This window comes from Saimiri boliviensis, chromosome 7 (genome assembly GCF_048565385.1).
Source record: "Saimiri boliviensis isolate mSaiBol1 chromosome 7, mSaiBol1.pri, whole genome shotgun sequence".
Taxonomy (NCBI): domain Eukaryota; kingdom Metazoa; phylum Chordata; class Mammalia; order Primates; family Cebidae; genus Saimiri; species Saimiri boliviensis.
The window spans coordinates 78,318,398-78,343,583 of record NC_133455.1 but is presented as its reverse complement, the minus strand read 5'-3'; the positions used below and the strand labels follow the sequence as shown (position 1 = coordinate 78,343,583).

At 37.8% G+C, this 25,186-nt stretch overlaps 1 protein-coding gene across 2 annotated transcripts in view; it reads right to left on the bottom strand.

Annotated features, from left to right (window-relative positions):
• The window catches only part of SRGAP1 (SLIT-ROBO Rho GTPase activating protein 1), a 321,930-nt gene that overhangs the window by 68,255 nt on the left and 228,489 nt on the right, over nucleotides 1-25,186 (bottom strand). For both annotated transcript variants that reach the window (XM_074402841.1, XM_074402840.1), the window contains exons 7-10: nucleotides 18,898-19,119; nucleotides 16,745-16,846; nucleotides 4,334-4,531; nucleotides 3,212-3,296 (exon numbers count right to left, since the gene is read on the bottom strand). In XM_074402841.1, the coding sequence (XP_074258942.1) occupies nucleotides 3,212-3,296; nucleotides 4,334-4,531; nucleotides 16,745-16,846; nucleotides 18,898-19,119 (607 nt within the window). The remainder of the gene's footprint in view (nucleotides 1-3,211; nucleotides 3,297-4,333; nucleotides 4,532-16,744; nucleotides 16,847-18,897; nucleotides 19,120-25,186) is intronic.

The following is a 25,186-nucleotide window of genomic DNA, read 5'->3' as shown; positions in this document are numbered from 1 at the left end:
CTTAACAACTCATTACGTGTTTCTATTTCAGTAGTTTTCAAAGATTTGGAATTCTGAATTTTGACAGTGCCACTTTAAGAGCCCAGTCTAGTTGTACATCGCAATGTTGTAAATCAAAGAACTCACTGGGCCACTGGCAGCCTGCCAAAAATCGAGCAGTAAGGCAGGCCAAACACATGTCTGTAGTTACAGATTCTGCTGTGTATGAGCAACTGCTAAATCTTCGGGTTAGGCTCTATTTGTTTTACTATAAAGGCAGTTTTTGCAGTGGTGAGTCTAGTATACTTCAGAGAGGCGATTTCTATATACCAAGTCAAGACTGTCCCCAAAGATACCATTGAATCCTGTACTAGTAACCCTATTGTGCCAAATCTAGACTCAGATTCCTCCATAACGGCTCACCACAGGATTATCTCACCATGGGATGGGCACCATGAACTCTCCTGGTCTCCTTTGGTGTAGCCTATTAACATGAAAAGGGCTTGTATGGAGAGCCGGCAGGCTTATAATGGTTGAGCTAAAAGGTGGGGCACGTCTCCCATGCTCAGCTTTTCTCTGGGCAAAGTTGCCAGTGTCAAATTTAGGCAGTGACCAGCAATTGGTGTGCTACCAAGCTTGCAGAAGGGTCAGGGCTAGGGAGCAGAGAGGTCTGCAAGCAGTGGGCAGAGGCTAGTGTGCCTGTTACTGATGGATGAAAGCCATCCAGTTTCTTCTGCAGCATAAATTGAGTCCTGTGAAGGTCTTACACACCTCAACACAGCTTGTGTCCCTGGAATACCAGAGCCCATTGAAAGAAATTCCCAGATAAAGAAATCCTGAGCTGGGCATGGTGGCCCATGCCTGTAGTCCCAGCACTTTGGGAGGCTAAGGTGGGTGGATCACCTGAGGTCAGGAGTTTGAGACCGGCCTGGCCAACATGGTGAGACCCCATCTCTACTAAAAATATAAAATTAGCTGGGTGTGGTGGCAAATGCCTGTAATCCCAGTTACTCAGGAGGTGAGGCTGGAGAATCACTTAAACCTGGGAGGTGGAGGTTGCAGTGAGGTGAGATTGTGCCATTGCACTCTAGCCTGGAAAATGAGAGCAAAATTCTACCTAAAAAAAAAAAAAAAGAAAAAAATTCTGGCTTGCAGCTCACAACATATAATATAGATTTATGCAGTTCAGCCGCTAAAGGTGGAATTTGGCATGTGGATTCAATAAATTGGCTAGAATATAGCCCTATCCAAAAATAACATGTAAAGAATATTAACCATTAGGGCTTTCTCTCTAGGAGACACAAGAGAATCCATGTTGAATACGTACCATAAAAGTTTTAGAATGTGGCCCCAAGCATATTAACACATGTATCTGCATGCAGTGCCAAGAATGAATTCCCCTACTACTTCATCCTCTCAAACACAATTTGTAAAGTGATATCCATTCTCATAGGGTAGGACTTTTTGCTTGTAAGTGCTCATTTACACTTAGGATAATTTATGCTTTGGGGCTGGCAACTGACCTTGAGGGTATCATTTGAAATACATTTGTGAAAAATTAAAAAAAAAAAAAAAGAGCTTATATGATACTATGAGGGGGAAAAAGAAAAAACAAGAGGACACAATTGTAAGAAAACTATTCAAAGATAAAAAGACTTTTTTTTTTTTTTTTTTTTAAAGTTCAAACCTACAGAAGAGTTAAAAGAGCAGCATAGAAAGCATCCTTATCCTCTTCATGTAGATTTTCTGGTTGTTAACGTTTGCGACACGGACTGGACCTTCTCTCTTTCTCTTTCTCTCTCCCTCTATGTTTTTTTTTTTTTTTTTTTTTTTTTGGAACCATTTGAAGGTAAGTTGCAGATATCATGACAATTTAGAAAGCATTTCTTAAGAATAAGAATGTTCTTCATAATACCATGATCATATCTAGGAAAATTAACACTAATTCAATAATTTCATTTAATATACAGTCTATATTTTAACTTCCCAAATTGTCTTTATAATGTTTTCAATAACTTTTGCTTTTTCATTCAGAATCTAATTTAATCTAGTGTGTAAAGGTCCATACATTGTATTTGGTTATTTTATTTTGTACAGACACTTTTTAGTAGTTTAAGTGTTGCTTTTTTTTTTTTCCTTTAGGTGAAATTAGCCTCATGGAATCCAGCATCCTAACTGTGTCAGACATGGTTCTTAGGTCACGGTAACCTTTCTCCATGTGGTCATTCCCTGAGGACAATGAGTTCTTTGGCGGAAACCAGGAGACAAGGTGAGGGAAACTTTATGGGTAACAAAGGTTCTACAATGGTAGAAGGCAAGAATTTAGGTCTAAGAGGGGCAATCTCTTTTTTGACCTGAGTTACTCACACAACTCAGTCCTCTCATTTCCCACTTCCTTCCATGTTCTCTTTTACTTTTTATAACTTCTGGCAGGGTCTGGTGTGAATGAAAGATAAAGTTACAGACTATGAGGTACTTAAGACAGGGACTTTGCTTGTATTTATTTTTTTCCTTTTAAATTTCATAAAGACAAAGAGAAACAATAACCTTTACACAGTCCCCTTTGCCTATATTCCCATGTCTCCCCTCAGTTTCCTCATTTGTAAAAATGGAGAAATTAATAGTGTACAGTTGAATATATGGCTCAGAACAAGGCCTGGCACAGAGAAAGCCTTACAAGTGTTAGCTGTTGCTGTTGTTTTTGCCATTATTATTACACATAGCAATCTACTTATACTGTAAGATTGTTTCTCAACTACAGCCCATGCCTACTGAAAGGAAAAAAATCACCCAAACTGGTTTAGCTGGTTTCCAGAGTCTAAATAGGCAATAGATAGAACAACAAATACCCATTAAAACCAACAAGGGTGGGGCTGGAAGGGTGCAGAAGCCTGAGGAGGGAAGGAAGAAGCGACTGGGGGGTCAGCAGGTAAGGGAGGGGCAGCGTCTCCAAACTTTTCGAAGATTGGCTCTGAAGATCCCTCCCTAGGAGCTCGGTATTATTTCTAGCTGTCCCTAGATTTCACTACATTTCCTCAAGGTTAGCACCAGGCTTTAGAAGAAAATAGTGCTAGCAGAACTTGCTTATGACATATACAGATGAAACCAAATCTAAACACAGAGTATCCTCAGCTTCCTAAAGCACAAATACACAATTCATACTCTTTCTGGAATACATACATGATACAATGTATCATCCAGGTCATCTTCTCATACATTTTGAATAACTCACCTTCTCCAAGGGTCCTCTGCAGCAAGTCATGTTTGGCTTGAAGTTTTGTAATGAGATTACTGCCTTCCAAATATTCTCTGAGTTTCTGCAAAAGACAAGAATAATTTTTAAGTTTTAAAAATAATTCAATGTATAGCTGGGCATGGTGGTGCGTGCCTGTAATCCCAGCTACTCAGGAGGCTGAGGCAGGAGAATCGCCTGAACCCAGGAGGCGGAGGTTGCAGTGAGCCAAGATCGCGCCATTGCACTCCAGCCTGGGTAACAAGAGCGAAACTCCGTCTCAAAAAATAAATAAATTAATTAAAAAAAATTATTCAATGTAAAGGAACTTTTCATAGATCTAAAATTCAGCCACTTTGATCTTCCAGATCCTAGAAACTTGCTACTCGAAGTGTGGTCTGCAGACCAGCAGCATCAGCCAACCCTTGGGAACCTAGAAGAGATGCATACTCTCAGGTCCCTTCTGTATCAGACCTCTGAACTGGCACTTTAACCAGCAATCCTGGTGACATATGGATATTAAAGTTTAAAAGTACTATTTTTTTGTTTTTTTGTTTTAATTTTAGAGTTGGGGTCTCACTCTCTTGCCCAGGCTGGAGTGCAGTAGCGTCATCTCAGCTCACTGCAACCTCTGCCTCCTGGACTCAAGCAATCCTCCCACTTCAGCCTCCTGAGTAGCTGGGACTACACATGCATCATTATGCCTGCCAGCTAATTTGTGTGTGTGTGTGTGTGTCTATCTTTCTGTCTTGTCTATCTATCTATCTATATATATATCTATCTTTCTGTATGTATGATTTGTAGAGACAGGGTTTTGCCATGATGTCCAGGTTGGTCTTAAACTCCTGGGCTCAAATGATCCTCACACCTCAGCCTCCCAAGTGTTGAGTTACAGGCATTAAGTCACTGTGCCCAGCTAAAAGTACTGTTTTAGAGAAGTCCTCTAACTCCTAAATAACTTCTAAACTCCTTCTGAGACTGATGGAATCAGGAGCTCTGCTGGTAGACAGGAGACTATTTTAATAAAAAGAACCCCAGATGATTCTGATGTGATTATAGAAGCAGCCCTTGGGAATCCTAGATCTGAGCTCTGTAGAGTGGCTTGGGAAGTGGCAGTTGTACCATGAAGTAGAACTGTTCAGTTTCCTGCTGGTTGGCTCTTCGCTTGGCGATGCTGGGCTTACTCAGGTAGGTTTCAGAGACAGTGGACTTCACAGATTCTGTGGAACGACTGTGCTGGAAGCATTCAGAAACATCATAGTCCTCGATAGTGACCATATCTTGTATTGTCTGCAAGGTGGCTTCAGTCGTTTTCTTAACCTGGAAACAGAAATACATTTCTCATGTTAGTACATTATTTTATGAATCCCACAAACAGAGAAAGTTCCTTCTGTCAGGCAGAGATGAGGACACAGGTCCTGCCCCCAACAAATTGACAGTCTACTAGGAGAGAAACAAAGGGAAAAAAAATAGTCCATATCACCAGTTTAAGGGAAGGATTTCTTTAAAATCATCCTAAGGAGGTTATCACTTTATATTTCAGTCCTTAAAAATCCCATATATTACTAGGTAGTCTCTCAATCACTTTGTCTTAAAGAACATTTTTAAATGAAGTCAAACTACATATAGAAAAACACACAGACCATAAGTGTGCAGCTTGATGAATTATCACAGAGTAAACTCACCCATGTGAATACCAATCAGACCAAGAAATAGCGTATTAAAAGCCTGGCTTGTGCCTCTCCCAATTACCGTACAACCATACCCTTTCCTCCTCAAAGTACTAATTAAGTGTATTACTAAGATCAAATGTCAGTTTTGCCCTTTCTTGCACTTTACATGAATGAAATCCTACAGCATGTATTTTTGCCTTCCTTTTGCTCAACATGAGATACGCATATTTCATTGGTATTCATTGTACGAATACACTGTAATTCATCCATTTTACTATCGATAGATGGTTTATTTTTAGTTGCGGGCTATTTTGAATAATGTTGCTATAAACACATTTTTGTTTGGTCACACATATATGAATAGAATTGCTTCTAAACTGTTTTCCAAAATGATTGTAATTTATATTCTCACCAGCAGAGCGGAAGAATCCCTGCTATTCCACATCCTCATCAACAGTTGGTATTGCCAGTCTTTCTTTTAAATTTAAACAATTGTGTTGGGTGTGCAGTGGTATCTCACTGTGGTTTGAATATGCAATTCCCTGATACATGAGATTGAGCACATTATCATATGTTTAAGGCAATTTGGATCTCCTTCATTGAGAACACTTTGTTAAAATCTCTCACTCCATTTTCTGTTATGAGTCTTTTTCTTAATGATTTGTTGATATGGATGTGAGTCTTTTTGTAGTTATATGTGTTGCAAATATTTTTTTCCCACTCTGTGCTGTGGTTTTTCCCTCTTTCAATAGTGTCCAGATGAACAAAGATTCTAATTTTAATGTAATGCATTTATCAGTTCTCTCCTTTCTGATTAGTTTTTTTGTGTCTTATTTAAGAAATATTTTCCTATCTCATAGCCAGAAAGATAGTGTTTTATGTTATCTGTTAGGAGCTGATTTATTTATTAATCTTCTGGTAGCCTTTTTTTCACTGAAGGTCATATTCCACCTTTGCTTTTCAAAGTGTAATGTTAATTGATAGCTTTTTCTTTCTCTCACACAATATAACGAGTTTAGAATACCTTAACTTCATTTACTCCTCCTGATTTGAATGCTATTTTTGTAATGTATTATAATAGAACCTATGTAAATATTTATATATATTTAAATTTAAAACATTATTATTTTATATAGTCAATAGTCATTCACTATCATCCATGAATTTGTTACATTCTTTGATCTCCATTGCTTCTATTTTAAGGGTACTCTTTAAACATCCTTTTTAGTATGTGCCTGTTTTGTTGACTTGACAGTGTCTTTTATTTCACCTTCATTTATTAAAGATCTTTTTCTGTGCAGCAGTTATTTTCTTTTTGTATATTAGATATCACTGTACTCTGTTGTGGCTTCCATGTTCCTGCTGAACGAGAAGGTTACTGTCAGTCTGTCATTGCTTTGAATAAAATCTGTTTTCCTTTTCCAGCTGCTTTTATAATTTTCTACTCATCTTTGAGTTTCTACATTTCACTGTAATATATCTAGGTAAGGATTTAAAAAATATATTCTGCCCGGAATTTCTTGGACTGCTTGAATTTGTGTGATGTTTTTCAGAGGCTTTGGGAAGTTTGCAGCTTTCATCTTTTCAAATATTGACTCTATATTCACAATTTTCTTTCTGGGCTGGGCACAGTGGCACTTGGGGAGGCCAAGGTAGGTGCATCTCTCGAGGTCAGGAGTTTGAGACCAGCCTGGCCAACATGGTGAAACCTCATCTCTACTAAAATACAAAATAGCCAGGCATGGTGGTGTGCGCCTGTAATCCCAACTACTTGGGAGGTTGAGACAGGAGAATTGCTTGAACCTAGGAGTGGGAGGTTGCAGTGAGCCAAGATCGTGCCACTGCACAAAAAATTTTTCTTTCTGGGAGTTCAGTTAGTATACTAGATATCACTGTGTTCTCTATATCTCTTACTTACTCTTCTGTATTTTATTATCCTTTGTTTTTTGATGGTGTATTTTTATTATTTCTTCTCATTTGTCTTCTACTTTGATGACTTACTTTTTTTTAGCTCTCTCTGATATTAAAATCACCCACCTCTTTTTACATTTTGGTTATTTCTCAGTGCTAGAATTCCTATGTGGCTCATTTTCAAATCTGTTATTTCACTGCTTATGATTTCCTGATGATATCTAAGCTTGGCTTTTACCTCTCTGAATACTGTAAGCAGTTCTTTCATCATTTATTTCTGATAATCCCCATATTTGGAGTTCCTGTGGGTGTGTTTCTATTGTCTATTATTTCTTCTGGCTATCACTCATGGTCTTATCTCCTTATCTAATGATCTTTGGTAGATATTTTTGTAGAGTTACTTGAAGTCAAAGGTGAGGTTATCTTCCAAAGAGAATGTTTATTTTCCCAAACCATTAGGGGCACTAATAGTTCAGAATCTCTGGATTTTATTACTGTTCAAAATATTCAGTGCTCTTCCTTTTTGGGAAGATATGGTTCCCTGTCACAGGTTTCAGGCTTGACCATGCATCTTGTCCTAGACAATGGAATTTGAAAGAATCAGTTGAGTGACCCAGTCCACCATTACAGGAAGTGGAAATCTTTTCAATTACTTTTTTTTTTTTTTTTTGAACAAAATAATGTTTGGGAAAGAAAGAGTAGCAATTAGTACTAGTTTGGATGCTTAGAAGTCATATGACGGAATTAATATTTAAAAAAAGAAGGCATAGAAATTTAATAGACAGTCATTATTCCTGGGGTTATGCATAATGTAAAGGGTAGATACTGTTGGCAAATAAAAGCATATTATAGATCATTAAAAATACTGTAATTAATTACTTTAAGGAGGTTATTATGTATCTATAGACTGAATAAAAGAGCCACCATCCTACGCTAGTCAAATAGGTTCTTGTGGCTTGTAGACAAATTTCTACTGACATTATCATGCACAAATTTTAAAAGCACTATATTTCAAATAAATAGATGTGACGATAGTTTACTCTGAGAAAAATGTACTTCATGACTCCAAATGTGTTTGATGACTCAAACATTATATCAGGATATATGAAGAGTCTCCATACAATTGTAAAAATGAGAAAAAAATAGTTTTTCTAAATTAAGACACTATTTTGTATAATATGTGATTTAAAATATTTATGCAAAACTAAGTTAATGGCTAAATATTAAAGGTAAAGTATTTGACTATGTTATCCACAACTCCATAAATTTTATATTTATAATACTTTAAAAAAATGGACGTCTTTACTTGTGCTGACATGTAGAAATTAAAATACTATAAAGTAAATGCCATTACTTCTTTATTCAATTAATCTCTTGATATTGACAAATGTGTAAGAAAATACAGGTGAAAGAGTATACCATGTTGTCTGAGCAAGTCACAGAAGGCATCATTCATTTAATACATTTTGAGCATGTATTAAAGGGTGGGTAGGTGTTCACCAGAAAAAGGCATTCCCGGCAGAGGAAAAAATGGGAAAAGAGAGACCCTGGCATCCTTGGGCTATAACAACTAGCCTTTTATGAGAAGTAGGAGTGCACAGCATCTAGAGAAGATGACTAGCTAATACAGGCACTTCCTATTGTATGATACTGAGGTTAAAATTAAAAAAAAAAAACAAAAATAAAGGCCCTCATATACCACACTTAATTGAGAATCAACAGGGAGCCACTAACACCCAGAAAGGACAATTTGGATTTTCATTTTTAAAAGATCCCAGAATTAATGAACAATAAAAGGGAAAGAGACAGAAAGCTGGAAAGTTAGTCAGGAGACCCTTGTCCCATTGAGAGATGATGAGACCTTGATCTAACAAAGTAAGAGTGGGAATGAAAATGATGGGACATGCTTGAAAACCATTAAGCAACAGCAGTAGCAGTTAATCTTTTTCAACAAGTGGCTTAAATAGCAAAACTTCTGGAAAGAACTACAGCTCCTTTTGCTCTGGAAGGCAGAGCAGAACTTCCAAACACACAGAAATATTCTGCAGATACTGGTGAGGTGAAGTATAAGAATAACTTGATGTAAGGTGCAATAAGGTGCTCTGATATGTACCTAATTAAAACACAATGACAATTAAAGGAAAACAATGAGAAAAAAAGCTGCTAAACCAAAAAAACTCAAAATCCATCTGAACAACCAAAAAACCCCCCAAATAATCATGAACCAAAATAAACATTTGTAATTTGTCTTCAAATATAGTCAGTTCTTTTTGTCTGTGGATTCCATATCCATGTATTCAAACATTCACAGATTCAACCAAGTGTGGTTCAAAAATATTTGGGGAAAAAACAATAAAAAATAATAATGCAACAACAAAAATAACAAAAATAATATTGTATAACTATTTACATAGCATTTATATTGTTTTAGGTATATAAGTAATGTAGAGATGATTTAAAGCATACAGGAAAATGTGTGTAGGTTATGTGCAGATACCACAGCATTTATATAAGGGACTTGAGCATCCTTGATTTTGGTATCTGTAGGAGGTCCTGGAACCAATTCCCCTTGGATGCCAAGGGACAACTGTAATCTGTATATTTGTTGGAATTTTGCAATTAAAGAGTGCTCACAGAGTTTATGAGACAGACGGTTACATAAGAATGTTTCACTAGAACCATGTTCTTATGTATAGGAAACCAGAGAGAGCAGCATTATCAAATGCACACAAGGAATATGAAAAATCACAATCAACGACACCACTTTTCTTCTTTTTTTCAACTTCCTTCTCAGAAGCAATGATGTCACAGTTAAATCTGGAAGGATCAGTAATAAAGGACGTGACAGAAGCCACCAGATATGAGGCTGGGACTGCATATCATCCCATGGGATGCTCGCAACAGACAGTAACACCAGCTTCTGACACACACAAGCCATGTTAATAAGTCTCAGGGAGGAACATAATGAGGTAAATATGAAACAGCTAATATGAGCCTTGTAACATCTCTCCATCAGCAGCAGGAAAACATGGGTGGGTGTGGTGGAAGCAGAAGCCAAAGACTTGACAAAGGATTTGTAAGAAACCTGAGGAATGTACTGCATTGAAGAAACTGCCCAAAGTGGCTTGAACTCTAAGCTGCGGGTCAAAACGAATGTGGGAGAGGTGACTTCTGTGGGCTTTTGTGGACTGGCTCTGTTGCCTTTGTGTTACCAGGATATTATCATCACTGGGAGAACAAGACAGCCATTTCAATGGTCTCATTCCCTGAATGCAGTTAGTCTGCTACGGCAAACCAGGTACTGAGTGGCTTAAACAGCAGAAATGTATTGTCTCACAGTGCTGGAGGCTAGACGTCTGAGATCATGGTGTAGGTTTGCAGGGTGGTTTCCTTCTGAGGGCTGGAAGGGAAGAATCTGTTCCAGGCCTTTCTCCTTGGCTTAGACATGGCCATCTTCTAAGTCTCTTCCTATCATCTTCCCTCCACCTGTGTCTCTGTATCCAAATTTCCCCTCCCCTTTTTGTTTTGGGTAGACATTACCAGATCTAAATAAAACAGCCCAATGTTGGCTGTCCCACAACTTTTTTTTTTTTTTCTGTGGGGGGGGGCAGGCGGTGAGTGGGGGATGTCACATCATCATTCCAGAAGAATTCACACTAATAACTTATGTACTTCCATTTAAGGTAATGTTTACAAATGCTGGGCAGTCTTGTCTTTGAACAAAATTCACTCTCAGCAATGATATATCAAAAGAAGAAAACATCATCATTGCTCAGGACTCTCAGAACAAAGCCTCTGCCTTTAGCTGTGTCTCAGGAAACCTGTTTTCCTGCAGCCCACCCCTGACTCTGATTTAATGACCCATATGGGTGGACTTGACACTGAGTGTGGTCTAAGGAGCATGATCTCAAATCAGTTTCTCACAAGCACTTGCTGCACTGTTTAGAGGTTTATATTTCCACCTATGATGGAGGCAACTTGAAGTCGGTGATAATTTATTAATCTTTATAGTTTCAGGGACTAGCACAGTGCCTGAAACACAGCAAATTATCAGAAAAAGTTCACTGAATGAACAGTGAACACTGAAGTCATCCTTGCAAATCATAGATGCCAAAGAATGCTCAATGCATCAGAGAAAATGAGTGATTTCTCCTTTGAGAGTCATCCTGAGCTCTGCCATTTTCTTTGGAGTGCCCTATCCCAGGACTCATTTTTACACCCAGCCTAGAAATTCTCACTTCTCTTGGATCCAGGCCCTCCCTTCAGTGAGTTAAAGCTTGCTTGAAATGAAAAATATAAATGTGTGTTTACAGTGAAAGACAGTTGATCCTATTTTTAATTTTGGCCAAGAAGATGATGTCACTTAAGGGACAAATAGCAGTTATTTTTTACTTAGGATTTTCCTGTTAGCTGATCAGTAGAAGGTTACATGTAAGTCAAAGATACTCAAATCAGCAAAAATGAAGTTAAGGCCACAGAGAAGATCTAAAACAGCAATTACAATTAAGTGGTTATCAAGCTTCACATCTTACATCAAGTCTCAAAAGACCCTGAGAATTGCCTGTGAAAGTTTGATCACTGATTGACATGACCTGGGATTCTGCTGAGGTGACTGGTCCGATAAGAAATTTTTCTACCCTAGGTAGGAGCTATAACTGAAATATCTTAGTTCCCTCGATTTCCCATGCCATGAAAATTGTCTCAAATGTTTGCCTAAAATCTTGCTCATTATTGTTGAAAATCTCTTGTGTAAGTAATGTATTTTTGGATCAGTCTGTGAACTACTCCTTGGCAAACTGCTGGTGAAAGACTTTAAACAGTGCTGGGAAATTTTACGTGGAGCTATCTATTCATTCAACATTGTCGCAAGTTGGCTGAGAAATCATGGGCTTCTCTCACTGTACGTTCCCCTCAGGGTGGTAAATCTACTATAATTTAAGAGAGACCAGTTGTTTATATGCGAGGAGGTTTTACTCATTGATAAGGTTTTACTAGTTTATATGGGAGAAGGTTTTACTCATAGCACAGCAGTGACATGCTGATGAAAACTTTATTTTCTGGACCAAACATTAGGACAAATAGTCTGAAAATGGGACAATCTACTAAAAATCAACACTGTCCTAAAATATACAAAAGGCGTAGTTGCTCTCCTTAAAGTAGTTTTTCTCTTTCTTTGGCTGTGTATACATAAAGGGAGGAATGAGAAACTTAAAGAAATGGGAACTGTAATGAATGGGGAATTACTCCAGAGGCTAGCTTGGAAAGAATGAAGCAAAAGGAACGACCCCCTAAACAGAAATCCCTACAACAAGGTTAAATGCAAACTTTGAGAAAGCAGACAAAACAGTGCAATATTAGGGTGGAAAGTGTTTAGAAAATGTTTATAATGAAAAAGGTATAAATGATTACTTAGTTTACTTTTGAAATGTTGCCTTTAAGAGCAATGTTGGTCCAGGTGGCTGAAATGAATAATGTAAGACGGCTGTGGCTCTCACCTGTAATCCCAGCACTCTGAGAGGCCAACATGGGAGGATTGCTTGATCCCGGGAGTATAACCAGCTTGGGGAACACAGGGAGACCCTGTCTCTACAAATAATAAAAAAGTAGCTGGGCATGCTATTTTGTTTTTGAACAAAATTCACGAATAATAAAAAAATTGAAGAATAATTCAAAATTGTTATTTGCAATAATAATTCGCAGAGACACTGTCTCTACAAATAATAAAAAAGTAGCTACTTGGGAGGCTGAGGCAGGAGAACCACCTGAGCCCAGAAGGTTGAGGCTGCAGTGACTGTGCCACTGCATTTCAGCCTGGATGACAGTGGGGCCCTGTCTCAGACAAAACAAAACAAAAACAAAAGTAATATTTATTAATGTTGCACTTCAAAGTTTTAATAACCAGTTAAGTAATCAAAATAAAACAATAATTGGGAACAAGGCTGTGTGGCAGAAGGCCCTGCTTTAATTCCGTATGCACAGCACACAGTGGGCACTAATGAATATTCACTGACTGATCGGCTGGAAGTTGGAATCGTGAGCCTGAGGTACCAAGGATGCAAGTTTGCAGCATAATAAAACTCGAACCGCATTTTAAAAAGTTCAACAGGTGAATGTAAAGTTGTGAAGTGACAATAAATGTCACAATTCCTTATGAATCTTCATCAACCACAAATTTAACTAAGCTCTTCTCCAACCTTTTAACTTTTACTACTTGTAAGTATACTGAGGCCATTTCGCAAGTGTATACTGCTCTCTTTGTTTTAAGGCAGGTGATACAAACTCAAGTATCTTTAAGGGCCAAGCAACCCATGAAAATGAGGTGAGTGGGCTGAGTGGAGAGCATGCAGACAGGAAGCACACATTCTGTGTCTAAGGGAAGCCAGTTATTGTTCTGTAATAACACAGGTCTAGTGTGATCAGTTCGTCTAATTTTTAAAGAGGCCAGATATTGATAAATATATAGTTTTGAGACAGAGTCTTGCACTGTAACCCTGACTGGAGTAGAGTGGCACAATCTCGGCTACCTCCACCTCCTGGGTTCAAGTGACTCTCTTGTCTCAGCCTCCCAAGTAAGTGGGACTACAGGCATGTGCCACCATGACTAGCTAATTTTTGTATTTTTAGTAGAAATGGCATTTTGTCATGTGGGCCAGGCTGGTCTTGAACTCTTGACCTCAAGAGATCCGCCCACCTTGGCCTTCCAAAGTGTTGGGATTACAGGCGTGAGCTACTGTGCCCACCCTGCATATTGACATTTTTATGAAAACCTAACAGTTTCTAAAGAACAGCAAATAACTTTCAAAACCCAAGCACCGCAGAGCAAACAAAAGTTTTCAGGCCAGGAATGGTGGCTCACGCCTGCAATCCCAGCACCTTGGAAGGCCAAGGCAGGTGGGTCGCTTGAACCCAGGAATTAGAGACAAGTCTGGGTAATGTGGTGAAACCCAGTCTCTATGAAAAATATAAAAATCAGCCAGGTGTGGTGGTGCATGCCTGCAGTCCCAGCTACTTGGGAGGCTGAGGTGGGAGGATCACCTGAGCCCACGAGATTGAGGCTGCAGTGAGCTGTGATTGTGCCTCTGTACCCTAGACTGGGCGACAGAGTGAGATCCTGTCTCAAAAAAAAAAAAAAAAAAAAATTTCATGGGCCAGATATGGCCTGTTGCAGATGGTGCCTACTATTTAAGGTAGACTAAGATTTGGTGAAAAGGTTCATGTTCTGCTTAGCTGCACTGTCCATGCTTTCTAAAACTTGGGTGAAATTCTCAACTTTTTTTTGGAGGTGGGGGAGACAGGGTCCCATTCCATTGCCCAGGCTAGAGTGTTGTGGCGTAATCATAGTTCAATGCAGCCTCAAGGCCCTGGAGACCTGCAGTATTTATTGTACTAAACCACAGTAACAAAACTCAACTTGGCTCTCAAAGCTTCTTGCTGAATCACCTCACCTTCTCCATTGGTTCATCCCCAAAGAGAACTGGGGTGATAACCGAACTATTCTATTCTCCCAAGGCACCCTGACTATATTGAAATATCTTTCCTTCCCTCTATTTTTATGGTATCTGCTGATTATAAAAAATCTAATTTAAATCTCACTTTCTTTGGGAATTCCATTCCACCACAGTAAATTTTTTTTTGTGTCCAACAAATCGTAAACCGGTAGTCATGCTCACAAGAAACAGAATAATCCAGTTCATTTGCTTCTTCAGCGAATGCTTAAAATTTACTTTTTAAGTTTTATTTTGCAGTAAGTTTTAAAAAATTTTATTTTAAGAAATTAATATTTTTAACAGACAGGGTCCTGCTCTGTTGCCCAGGCTAAAGTGCAGTGGCACCATCCCACTTCAGTGCAGCCTCGAACTCCTGAGCTAAAGCGATCCTCCCTCAGCATCCCAAGTTCTTCAGATAATTAAAAAAAAATGAACCCTCACAAAGCATCGCCTGACTCTGTAAGTTTACAAGGATGTTGTGCTATGCCTAAAAAGGTATACATTAAGGGTCACAAACTCAAAGGCCTATGGAGGCCAGATAGGTAACACAAACAGTCCAGTGTAAGAGGACTGGGAGTTGAATGACTCTGGCGAAGTAGAATTCAAATGCCCCAGCTCTTCCATTCATGAGGCAGTGCAGGGCCAGAGTGGCCAGGTCATTTAAAAAAAAAAAAAAAAAGGGTCAAAACTTTGGGAGCCAAACAAAACAGATCTGTGAGCTGCCAGTTTTGACTTTGTGTATAATACACTATTTTCCTTGAGTTTAAAGAGTGTTTTCCAAATAAAACAGCAGAAGGATATGCATGGAAAAACAAGGGAAGTCACTAGACATACACACTGTAGACAGAATGGAATCCAGTAAACCGCATTAGGTGAGTATTTTGTGAAGTCTAGCCGAAATCTAAGCCCTCAAATGCTGCCTCAAGGTGAGCAATAGTTTTCCTTTGGAAAGGCGCATTTGTGGGACTCTACAAAGATATGACATTAGTTGCATCTTAAGTATACACATTTGAATAAGCACTGGTTTGGTTTCACTCGGAATAAAAGCCAAAAATTACAATGGGTTTTGACCAAATTTTACCAAAAATACGTCATTCTTTCTTAACAGAAACAAACACACAGAGCTCAAACATCCTGGTGGGATTAAAACAAAACAGGGTATGAAAGTGAATTTTGATAATATACTTTATCATTGTGAGTTGTTTTTTTCTCATCTATTCCACAATCCTTTCTTTTTGGGAATTATCTGTTTTTAGAAATACAATATTTCTGTTGGAATTCGCAATTCCCCAGGTTGGCCAATTACAGAATCTCATTTCATAGACGTAATGGTTTGTCCTGAAGTATGCATGACTTTGGCCAGGTCAGTGAAGAGCCAGTCCTAATTGAGAGACAAGGATGCTGGGATGGAGTGGGATGGCAAGCTTTAAAAGGGACCACATAGTTCTGCATCTGTCCCCAAGACACTACCAATACACATGAAGAAATCACTTCAAAGTGACAAAAAGAGAGTCCCAGCAACATCATTTGAACACAAATCCAATGATGTCTGAGGATACTGCAAACACTGATAAATAGTTTACTTTTTAACTTGAGTAAGTTTGATTTGGATTCCTGTAAATTACAACTGGGAGCCTTGACTAACACAAGAAACATTTGTGGTTTCTATCTTTATTTTAGGAGAATGTGGATTCAAGTAAGTTAATTTCAGAAACAGGCAGCTGAACTGTATAACTGCTTCCCAGCTCAACATATATTGATAATTTATATTTTATATTCTATTTATTTAATACACTAATGCCAGCAAATAAACATTTTCTATCCTCATTCAAGTGCTATTTGAAAATATGATTTAGTTCTAATTATATCAGTAATGCCATGTTCAGTACCAAAAATTTAGACAATATAGGAAAGCATAGGAAAAAAAAGTGAATTTTTAAAGTTAGGATTAAATTAACATGGCCCACTGTGGGCCAGGCACCACAATGGCTCATGCCTGTAATCCCAGCACTTTGGGAGGCCAAGGCAGAAAGACTGCTTGAAACCAGGAGTTTGAGTCAAGCCTGGGCAACATAGTGAGGTCCCGTCTCTACAAAATATTTAAAAAAATAAATAAACATGTTAGTCAAAAGTTCCATTGTACACAGAATTGTGTCTTTTTGGATATATATGTTGACTTTAATAACCCATAGGAACTATTTTCAGTATGAATTACAATTTAAGATTAAAAAATTGTGTTTACATGTATATGCTGTGAGTGTCTAGTAAAATATTCATCTATGGTAGAATACAGAATCTTTGCACTTATCCCCTACAAAGAATACTACAGGAACCCTAAGAGCAGGAAATGCATGATGAAAAGACTGCATCTTGAATATTAAATATGCCTAGGTCATGTGAGAATGCCTTCCAGTTATACTTGAATTCAGATTACTGGGGACGCAGGATGAATGCATGCTTACCTCTTCATTCTCGATTTTGAGCGTGGCAAGGCGGGACTGCAACTGTTGGTACCTCAGCATAAGCTCTGCCTGGACTGGCTGCTGGGCACTGACCTGGCACACCTGATGGAGAATCAGAAACCACAGTTACAACAGGACACCATCAACCCGCCTCCAGAAGCATGGCTCTCTTATTTAAATGACACATGAATCACACCAATCCTCTCAAGGTTCCAATTACGTATTTACTTTTAACAGGCACATCAAAACTTCACTTGTACATATGGAGTTGTTATATAAGCTGTAATAGCAGAATGCAGCTGCTTGGCCTGGCTATGACTGGGAAGATGGCAGCTGCAGGAAGGACTGTGGTAAGAATGGGGCAGTTCCTGAAATGGAGCTCTGATGCTGAAATTTCACTTGTGGAATTCTGAATGACTATTGTGCAGAGGCAGAGGATGATTCAAGTGGACCATACAGACATATGTAGAGAAGGCAGCAGAGTCTAATGGTTAGGGTCTGAGCTCTTGAGTCAGACAGTTGTACTTGAATGCCAGCCCTGTCCCCTACTAGCCAGGTGACTGTGATCAGTTATAAAACCTCAGTTTCCTAATCTGTAGAATGAGGATAAGAATTCCTGTATCACAGGTCTGCTCTGGGAATGATAGGAGACAATGTAGACAAGGAACTTAGAACAGTGCTTGGCATAGAGAAAAACTCAGAAAATGTGAATGGCTATTTTTAGCATCTTTCAAATATGGCTTCCCTAACCAATATCAGCCAAATTTCATGATTCACCATGAACTTCAAGAGGCCACTTATCTTAGGTTTTGACAGAAGATATTTGGCCATGATCTCAATTATGGGTAAGTTCAAAATTAGAGCATTATTAACACTGCACCAGAAACAATTTCTTCTTATCTGCCTTGTTTTTGAAATGCTCTTGGCTGATGGGCGTCCCTTTTTTGGAGTTCCCAAAACATTGGAGAGATTACCACTGCTCCTTAGCAGAACTGGTCAAAAAAAAAAAAAAAGGCAAACAACTTACTTTATTAAAATAATAAAATTATTAACATTCAGCTGATGTCATTTGTCTGTGATATGTTAACATACCATGCTTAATATATCCACAGCTGAAAAATTGAAACAGCAACAATTTGGTTTTGGAAAGATGGGATAAGCTACTCATCTTGCTTGTCAAAATCCATGTGCTTTTGGCTTAAAAACTTCTTACCATTTCTATCAAACACATATAAAATCCAATTAGAAATTCAGCAGGTACACTGTATATGTGTGTGTGTGTGTGTGTGTGTGTGTGTGTGTGAGAGTGTATATACATATATATACATATATATAAAAATATATATATAAAATATACATAAAAACATGTATATATTTTATATGTCTTAATACTTGGTATTTCAGAAAAAAATGACATTAAAGAATTCTTCCATGATCTTATAGTTACATCTATTTTGAAAAACAGACTATCACCACAGTAAGTTAAGACTGAGTTTTTATCTGTGAGTTTTGTTGTGTGCAGCTGAGACACCAAGTGCTACACAGCAGGCTCCACTAGTTGGCTTTTTTTGCTTTCTCCTGTCCATAGACAATAATACAGACAACTGTAACTCATCATCAGTTTAAATGCACTTTTTGGTAAAAAAAGGATAGAAAGTTGAATTCATATAAAGAATATAAAACAGTCATAATTTCTAGTGTTCATTTTATAGCTTTGGAGCCAACTTGAGTCTTAAAAAAAGTTTTGCACTTTTTTTCTTTCTTTCATTTTCCTGCCATATACAATTATTTTTCTTTATGAGAATCTTTAAATCAGGATTATAAGAAGCCATCAGACAGATTCTATTGAACCTGCAAAATGTCTTCCTTTTCATTAAATTAAAATGTCTTGAGGTGGAACAAAAACTTTCTATTCTGGGACAGCTTAGTACAAGGCAAATCTGCAGCTTTTATCTGTTTGGACTCTGTGGGTATTTGAGTGTTTGACATTGGCTTTAAAAGGTGATAGTGGCTGATCTTAGTGTTATAACAGCCTTTGCAAGGACAGGAGAGAGGAAACAACTGGGAATTATTACAACTGTTAGATTATAGCAAGTGAGGAGGAATATAAGTGAAGAGACAATTCATTATTTAAAAAATGATCAATTACTGACCTCATCACCCATGTGAGACTGAAACTCAAACTTCATTGGTGGACAGAATGCAGCAGGGTACATCTCCATGAATCTCTGCTTATCGCTCCTGGGCTCTAAATTATCAACTGCATTCTCGATAATGTCTAAGCCTTCATGTCTGGAGGTTTCAAGGTTGTATTCCGCAGAGAGATATGTTCTTAGGGCTCTGTTCAGACTTGCATGGTAGCCAAGATCACAGCACTTAAAAAGTAAAAGAATACCACATGCAAAAATTAATGCAAAATTGATCAAAGACGAAAATATGAGTATAGCTATAAGACTCTTAGAAGAAAACATAGGGGTAAATGTTCAAGATACTGGATTAGGCACGGGTTTCTTGGATATAACATCAAAAGCACAAGCAAGAGATGAAAAAATAAATTAGAATCATCAAAATTGAAGACTCTCTATCTCTACTAAAATACAAAAAATCAGCCGGGCATGGTGGCATGCGCCTATAGTCCCTGCTATTCAGGAGGCTGAGGCACGAGAATCAATTGAACCTGGGAGGCGAAGGTTGCAGTGAGCCAAGATAGTGCCACTGCATTCCAGCTTGGGCTACAGAGAAAGATTTTGTGTCAAAAAAAAAAAAAAAAACAAAAACAAAAAAGAAAAAAGTCACCACCAAGAGAGTGAAAAGAGAACCCACAGAATGGGAAGATATTTTTGCAAATCATTTATCTTAAGTACTTATTAAGTACTTATAGCTAGAATATATAAAGAACTCTTACAACTCAAGAATAAAAAGACAAAGCCTAATTTTAAAATGGTCAATGAATCTGAATAGACATTTCTTCAAAGATGACATACAAATGGTCAACAAGCACATGAAGAGATTCTCAAAATCACTGGGAAATATTAATGGTAATCAGGGAAATGCAAATCAAAACCACAGTGAGATACCACTAGGATGGCTGTAATCAATAAGACAGACAATCAATAAGAGAATGTGGAGAAATTAGAACCCTCATAGACTGCTGGTGGGAATGTAAAATGGTAGAGCCACTTTGGAAAACAATCTGGTAGGTCCTCAAGAAGTTAAACATACAGTTACCATATGACTCAGCAAATCTGCTCTTAGATATATATCCAAGAGAAATGAAAACATATTTCCGCCCCAAAATGTGTACACAAATGTTTATAGTAATTATTAACAACAGCTAAAAGGTAAAAACAATCTAAATGTCTAAAAACCAGCAAATGAAATGTGGTATAGCCATATCATTAAATATTATTCAGTCACAAAAAGGAAGGAAGAACTGATACATGCTATAATATGGGTGAACTTTGAAAACACTATTTTAGGTGAAAGAAGCAAGTCACAAAAGACCACATATGATATCACTGACATGAAATATTCAGAAGACACAAATCTATAAAGACAAAAAGTAGATTAGTGGTTGATGAGGGCTAGGAAGAGGGAAGAAGTAAAGGTAATGGCTGAGTGGTGCAGGATTTCTTTGTTGGGTAATTAACATGTTCTAAGATTGATTGTGGTGATGGATACACAACTCTCAGTATACTGAAAGTCAGCTGTAGATTTATAATGGGTAAACGATATACTATGTGAATTACATCTACATAAAGCTGTTAAAGAATAAAAGAAGCAAAATAAAATACCAAAAGAAAAGAATGAAAAATAGCATTCAAGTTTTATTTGTGTAATACTGAGATTGATACAATAATTTATTGAAATCTGTGTAGGTTGCAAATACACTACAATATTTTGGATTTGCATATTTTATTGAAGATCAAGAATAAACTGTACTCTTTGAGAAGTGAGAAGAATAGGTTAGAATCTGCCAAAATAGTCTAGGAATGCCTTCCCTCATACCCCTAGAATAAAATTCTTAAATAATAAATGATTGCCAAAGTCTGCTTATTGGAGGTAGAATTTCATTTATTATTCCTAGGAATATAACAGCTTTGAGATTCTTGAATCTTCATTATCTTTAATTTGTATTTATATTTTATTTTTTCATGTTGTATTTTAAGAGAATATGACTTAAAAAAAACTCTGAAATTAGTAATCAATTACTGACAGCTTGATTTTCAATTTGTATATAAAAACAGTATAAATCACTTAAAGGGAAACAAATGACTTTAAAGGTCCAAAACCGGATCGTTTCCTTATATTGTTCCAGTGAAGTTCAATCAGTCCTATTTGATTCAATTCAATGCAGTAACTGGCCATGGATTAAATGCCAGGGAATATGCTAGGCTCTAGGCATGTAAAGATTGGAACATAGTAAATAAACTATCTCCATCCTCAAGGAATTTGAACCTAATCTCTCTATTAGTTTGCTGTTAAAATAGTGGAGAAGTCACAAAGAAAGCAACGTTTGTACAAAGGATGTATCTACCAGCATGTGAACCATCAGATCTGCTTTCTGAAGGTACACATTCAATCACTGACCTGTCCCTAGAACCTATTTAATTCCACCCTTGGAATTCAATTAAATAGGTTGGTCCTTACAACTAACCTATTTAATTCTAACCTTTACCCTCCAATTTCAGAATTATTACATTTGAAATTTTAAAGTAAAGTTATTCTGAAATCTTGCTATTTAAAATTTATATGTGGACCAGCAGCAATGGCATCACTGGGGGCTTGCTAGAAATGCAGGATCTTAGCTGGGTGCGGTGGCTCACGCCTGTAATCCCAACACTTTGGGAGGTCAAGGCAGAAGGATTGTTTGAGCCCAGATGTTCAAGACCAGCCTGGGTAACATAGTGAGACACTGTCTCTACAAAAAATTTTAAAAATTAGCCAGGTATGGGGGCAGGTGCTGTGGTCCTAGCTACTCAGGAGGGTGAGCTGGGCAGAATCACTTGATCCTGGGAGGTAGAGGCTGCAGTGAGCTGAGATCGTGCCACTCCACTATAGCCTGGGCCACAAGTGGGATCCCTGTATCAAAAAAAATAAAAATGAAAAAGGGATCCAGAGACTCACTACTGACTTATTTCAGAATCTGAAGATTAAAAAGGATACGAAGGTGATTCGTATGCACATTAAAAGTCTGAGAAGCACTGCCCTAAAACAATCATCAAGTAAAATGAGCCTGCAACCCTGTCTTTTGGGGGTGCTATTTCCCTAAACAGAAAAAAAGACTTGATTAAAGACAATGATTTGAAAAAATCAGAAAGTTGCTGTGACATAATTACAAATACAAGTAAAATACAATTGTGAAATGCAACAATCAGTCTCATCAATACATTTCCAGTGGAATCAGCTGCACTCAAATACAGAGAATGATTCATTTTGGTTAATTTAGAAATTCTAGTCCCAGATGAACAAAGTCCTCTTGTATTCCTCTTCCTTCTCAAAATCTATAATGGTTCTGTGCAGTGGTTTTATACACATCAGAGGGCCTGAAAAATTATTCTATCTTTCAAGAACACCTCATTTAATGAAAACACAAATTTGTAAGGGAAATGACCTCTTTTTTTTTCTTTAGATGTACTAGTGTTTAAAAACATCTATTAGGAAAGAAGACAGATTCTACTTGATTATAATGAAGCAGATGAGACAAGCTGTTTTATTTTATGAGTATTGATCCCAAAGGGACTTAAAAAATTGAAATTGAGAGGAATGAAATCAGGAGAAAAGCCTCCCCCTCCCAGAAAAAAACCCCAAATCTCTTAACTTAAAAGAGAAAGACAGAGAGAAGGAAAAGACAGGAAAAAAAGCAAGCAAGCAAGCAAGCAAGCAAGCAATCTAACCCCAACCAGATTGACTTGGAGCTCTGAAAAATACATACTAAATTTTCATTATTCCGAGACTTGGCTCAAAATTTTAAGCGAAGCTTCTTTGGGGAAATAAATGTGAAGACTACAGAAGAGTCAGTGCATGTTCCCATAGCCAGTGCAGCCCGGTGGATTCTGCAGGTCTGGGCCCAGCGAGAGACAAAGGAGTGTGCATGCGGTTTAGTAACTGATCTAGGAGCCTCCCAGGTGTCTTTGGAGCTTTGAGTGCTACCCTTAGGAGGCTTCTGTGATGAGTTTTGACAGAAAAGTTCCTTCTCTGACCTCTATGGTGCTTGTCACTCTGTGAGACCGCTTAATTGGCCTAATTTTGTTACTTCTGATAGGCAGCATTTCTACACTCTAGGCTTTTCAGGCATCTTGAACTAGAAACAAGATACAGAAAAGAAAATTCTTATTCAAGGTCTCCTGAGACAGCAAGGCTAGTCACTGAATCTTTTTTTTTTTTTTTTAACTAGAAGCTGAAATGACACTAGGTGTGTTAAAATTCAAGCTACTTGGTTAAAAAGGTCTAGAGTAATTCTATGGAGCTTATGAATTATTAATGACGATATGAAAAGTCAGCCTTGGCACAAAGAGCTGAGTTACAGCCTAAGTGCATTTAGTGATAAAAGTACATAAGAAACCAATACAAGATTTCATGAAAACAAAGCAGTGTTGTTCTGAAGGATAAAAAATGCTGAATGGATACATAAAATTATGGATTAAAATTGGGGAAGAAAAGCTTTTGGAAGTGGAAGGGTATATGTATATTTTTTAAATATCTGAAAACCTGTCAAGACAGATTCCAGTAGTTATTAGTCTAAATTATCACAGTAGGCTAATTTTCTTAGGTAAAAGAGTTGCAAATAGTATCAAAACAAAGATGAAATCCAAGTACAGATGCTCCTCAATTTACGATGGGTTACATCCCAATAAACCTGTTGTTAAGTGGAAAATATTGTAAATTAAAAATGCATTTAATGCCCCAATAAACTTATCGTAAAGTCGAAAGCTGCAATTTGAACCACTGTAAGTCTTGATGCTCCTCTAGTTGCAACGGGGTTACGTTTAGATAAATCAATTGTAAAACTGAAAAACTGGACGTTGAACCAGTGTAAGTTGAGGATCATCTGTATGGAGGACTGTGAGAAATGCTGAGAGCTGGCCAAAATAACATGGTGACTCTAATGTGTAATGTTAGGTATAACTGGATCGCAGCTGTTTAGGAAGAATACTTTTTTTTTTTTTGGTGTAATTCCATGATATGAGCCCTAGTGGGGTAGAAGTTTTGCTCATAAAATGGGATTTACCATAGGGGAACTGCATGGGAAACAAATCTGCCATTCCCGTTTCAAGAACAGTAGCAGCAGCAAAGGTTGTTTGCCAGGGTTGCCCTGGAGTAACTGGAGGGCAGCCCCAGGCTCCCCACGTGATTCCGGAATTCAGCAGTTGCCATGATAATGCAAAGGATAACTCTTCTGCAGAATTATTCTGCTTTCACTTCTATACTGTGGCCTCTGTTGAGAGACTTCTGTGATCTCATGTCCTGGGTCTTATATCTGGGTTTAAATAAGCCTAGCTTTGGTCATTCTAAAGCCATGGATAGTGGGTATAAACTCTATCCAGTCCTTATTTTTAGGCCTTTTGCAAACTAGTGCAACCTAAGCAAAGTGAATTATAAAAACAGCTTTCACATGACAAGGGGTATCTTTCAAAGGACCAGAAATAGAAAAGTTCAGAGCTTTTACATAGTAGTCAAATGAAGAAAGCAGATTTCTTCTGCCTAACTACCTCTTTGACCTTCTCTATTTTCCTAACCATACAGAATTTCACCCTAGAAACCACAAACATATTTTGTGAGAGATAGGCAGCTCCAGGATTGAACCAGATGTCTAAACTTCTACAGACAACTTTTACACACCAGTTTTCATATCTGGATTCCTGATGGTCCACAGAGAGCTAGCTGACAATTCAACCCTTCTTGTCTCAACAACTGTATCCAAGCATTTAGAAAAAGTTGTTTTGAGTTTTCTCTTGAGCAATGAAAAGATCAAAATGGTCCATCTGTGTGATAGGAATGGGTACAAAGTAGCAAACAGGAGGACTGAGTTGCATATGCCTGAGCCAATGAGCTGGTCAAACAATCATCCGCTGCCTAACACATCTCCTAACCATATACTGATGGACAATCATTTCCTTCAGGGGCTGCTACTAGACTCATTTTCCCAGGCTAAAATCTCTGTAACCAGTCTGAATCAAATAAGAGAGGAGAGAGAGCAAGCAAACCGACCCAATTAAATACAGGCCAGATGGTAAATGCTAGGGATAAGCTAAAGAGTCGAAGGAATAGGGAGTGTTAGGGGAAAGGGTGTTGTCCTTTTATATAGGGCAGCTGAGGTGCAACATAAATGAAAAGCAGCAGTCAGTCCTGCAGTGCTCTGGAAGAGTGTTCCAGACAAAAGGTGCAAAAGCCCCAGACGAGAAAAAGCTTGGTGGTTCTGAGCAAAGAAGGCCAATCTAC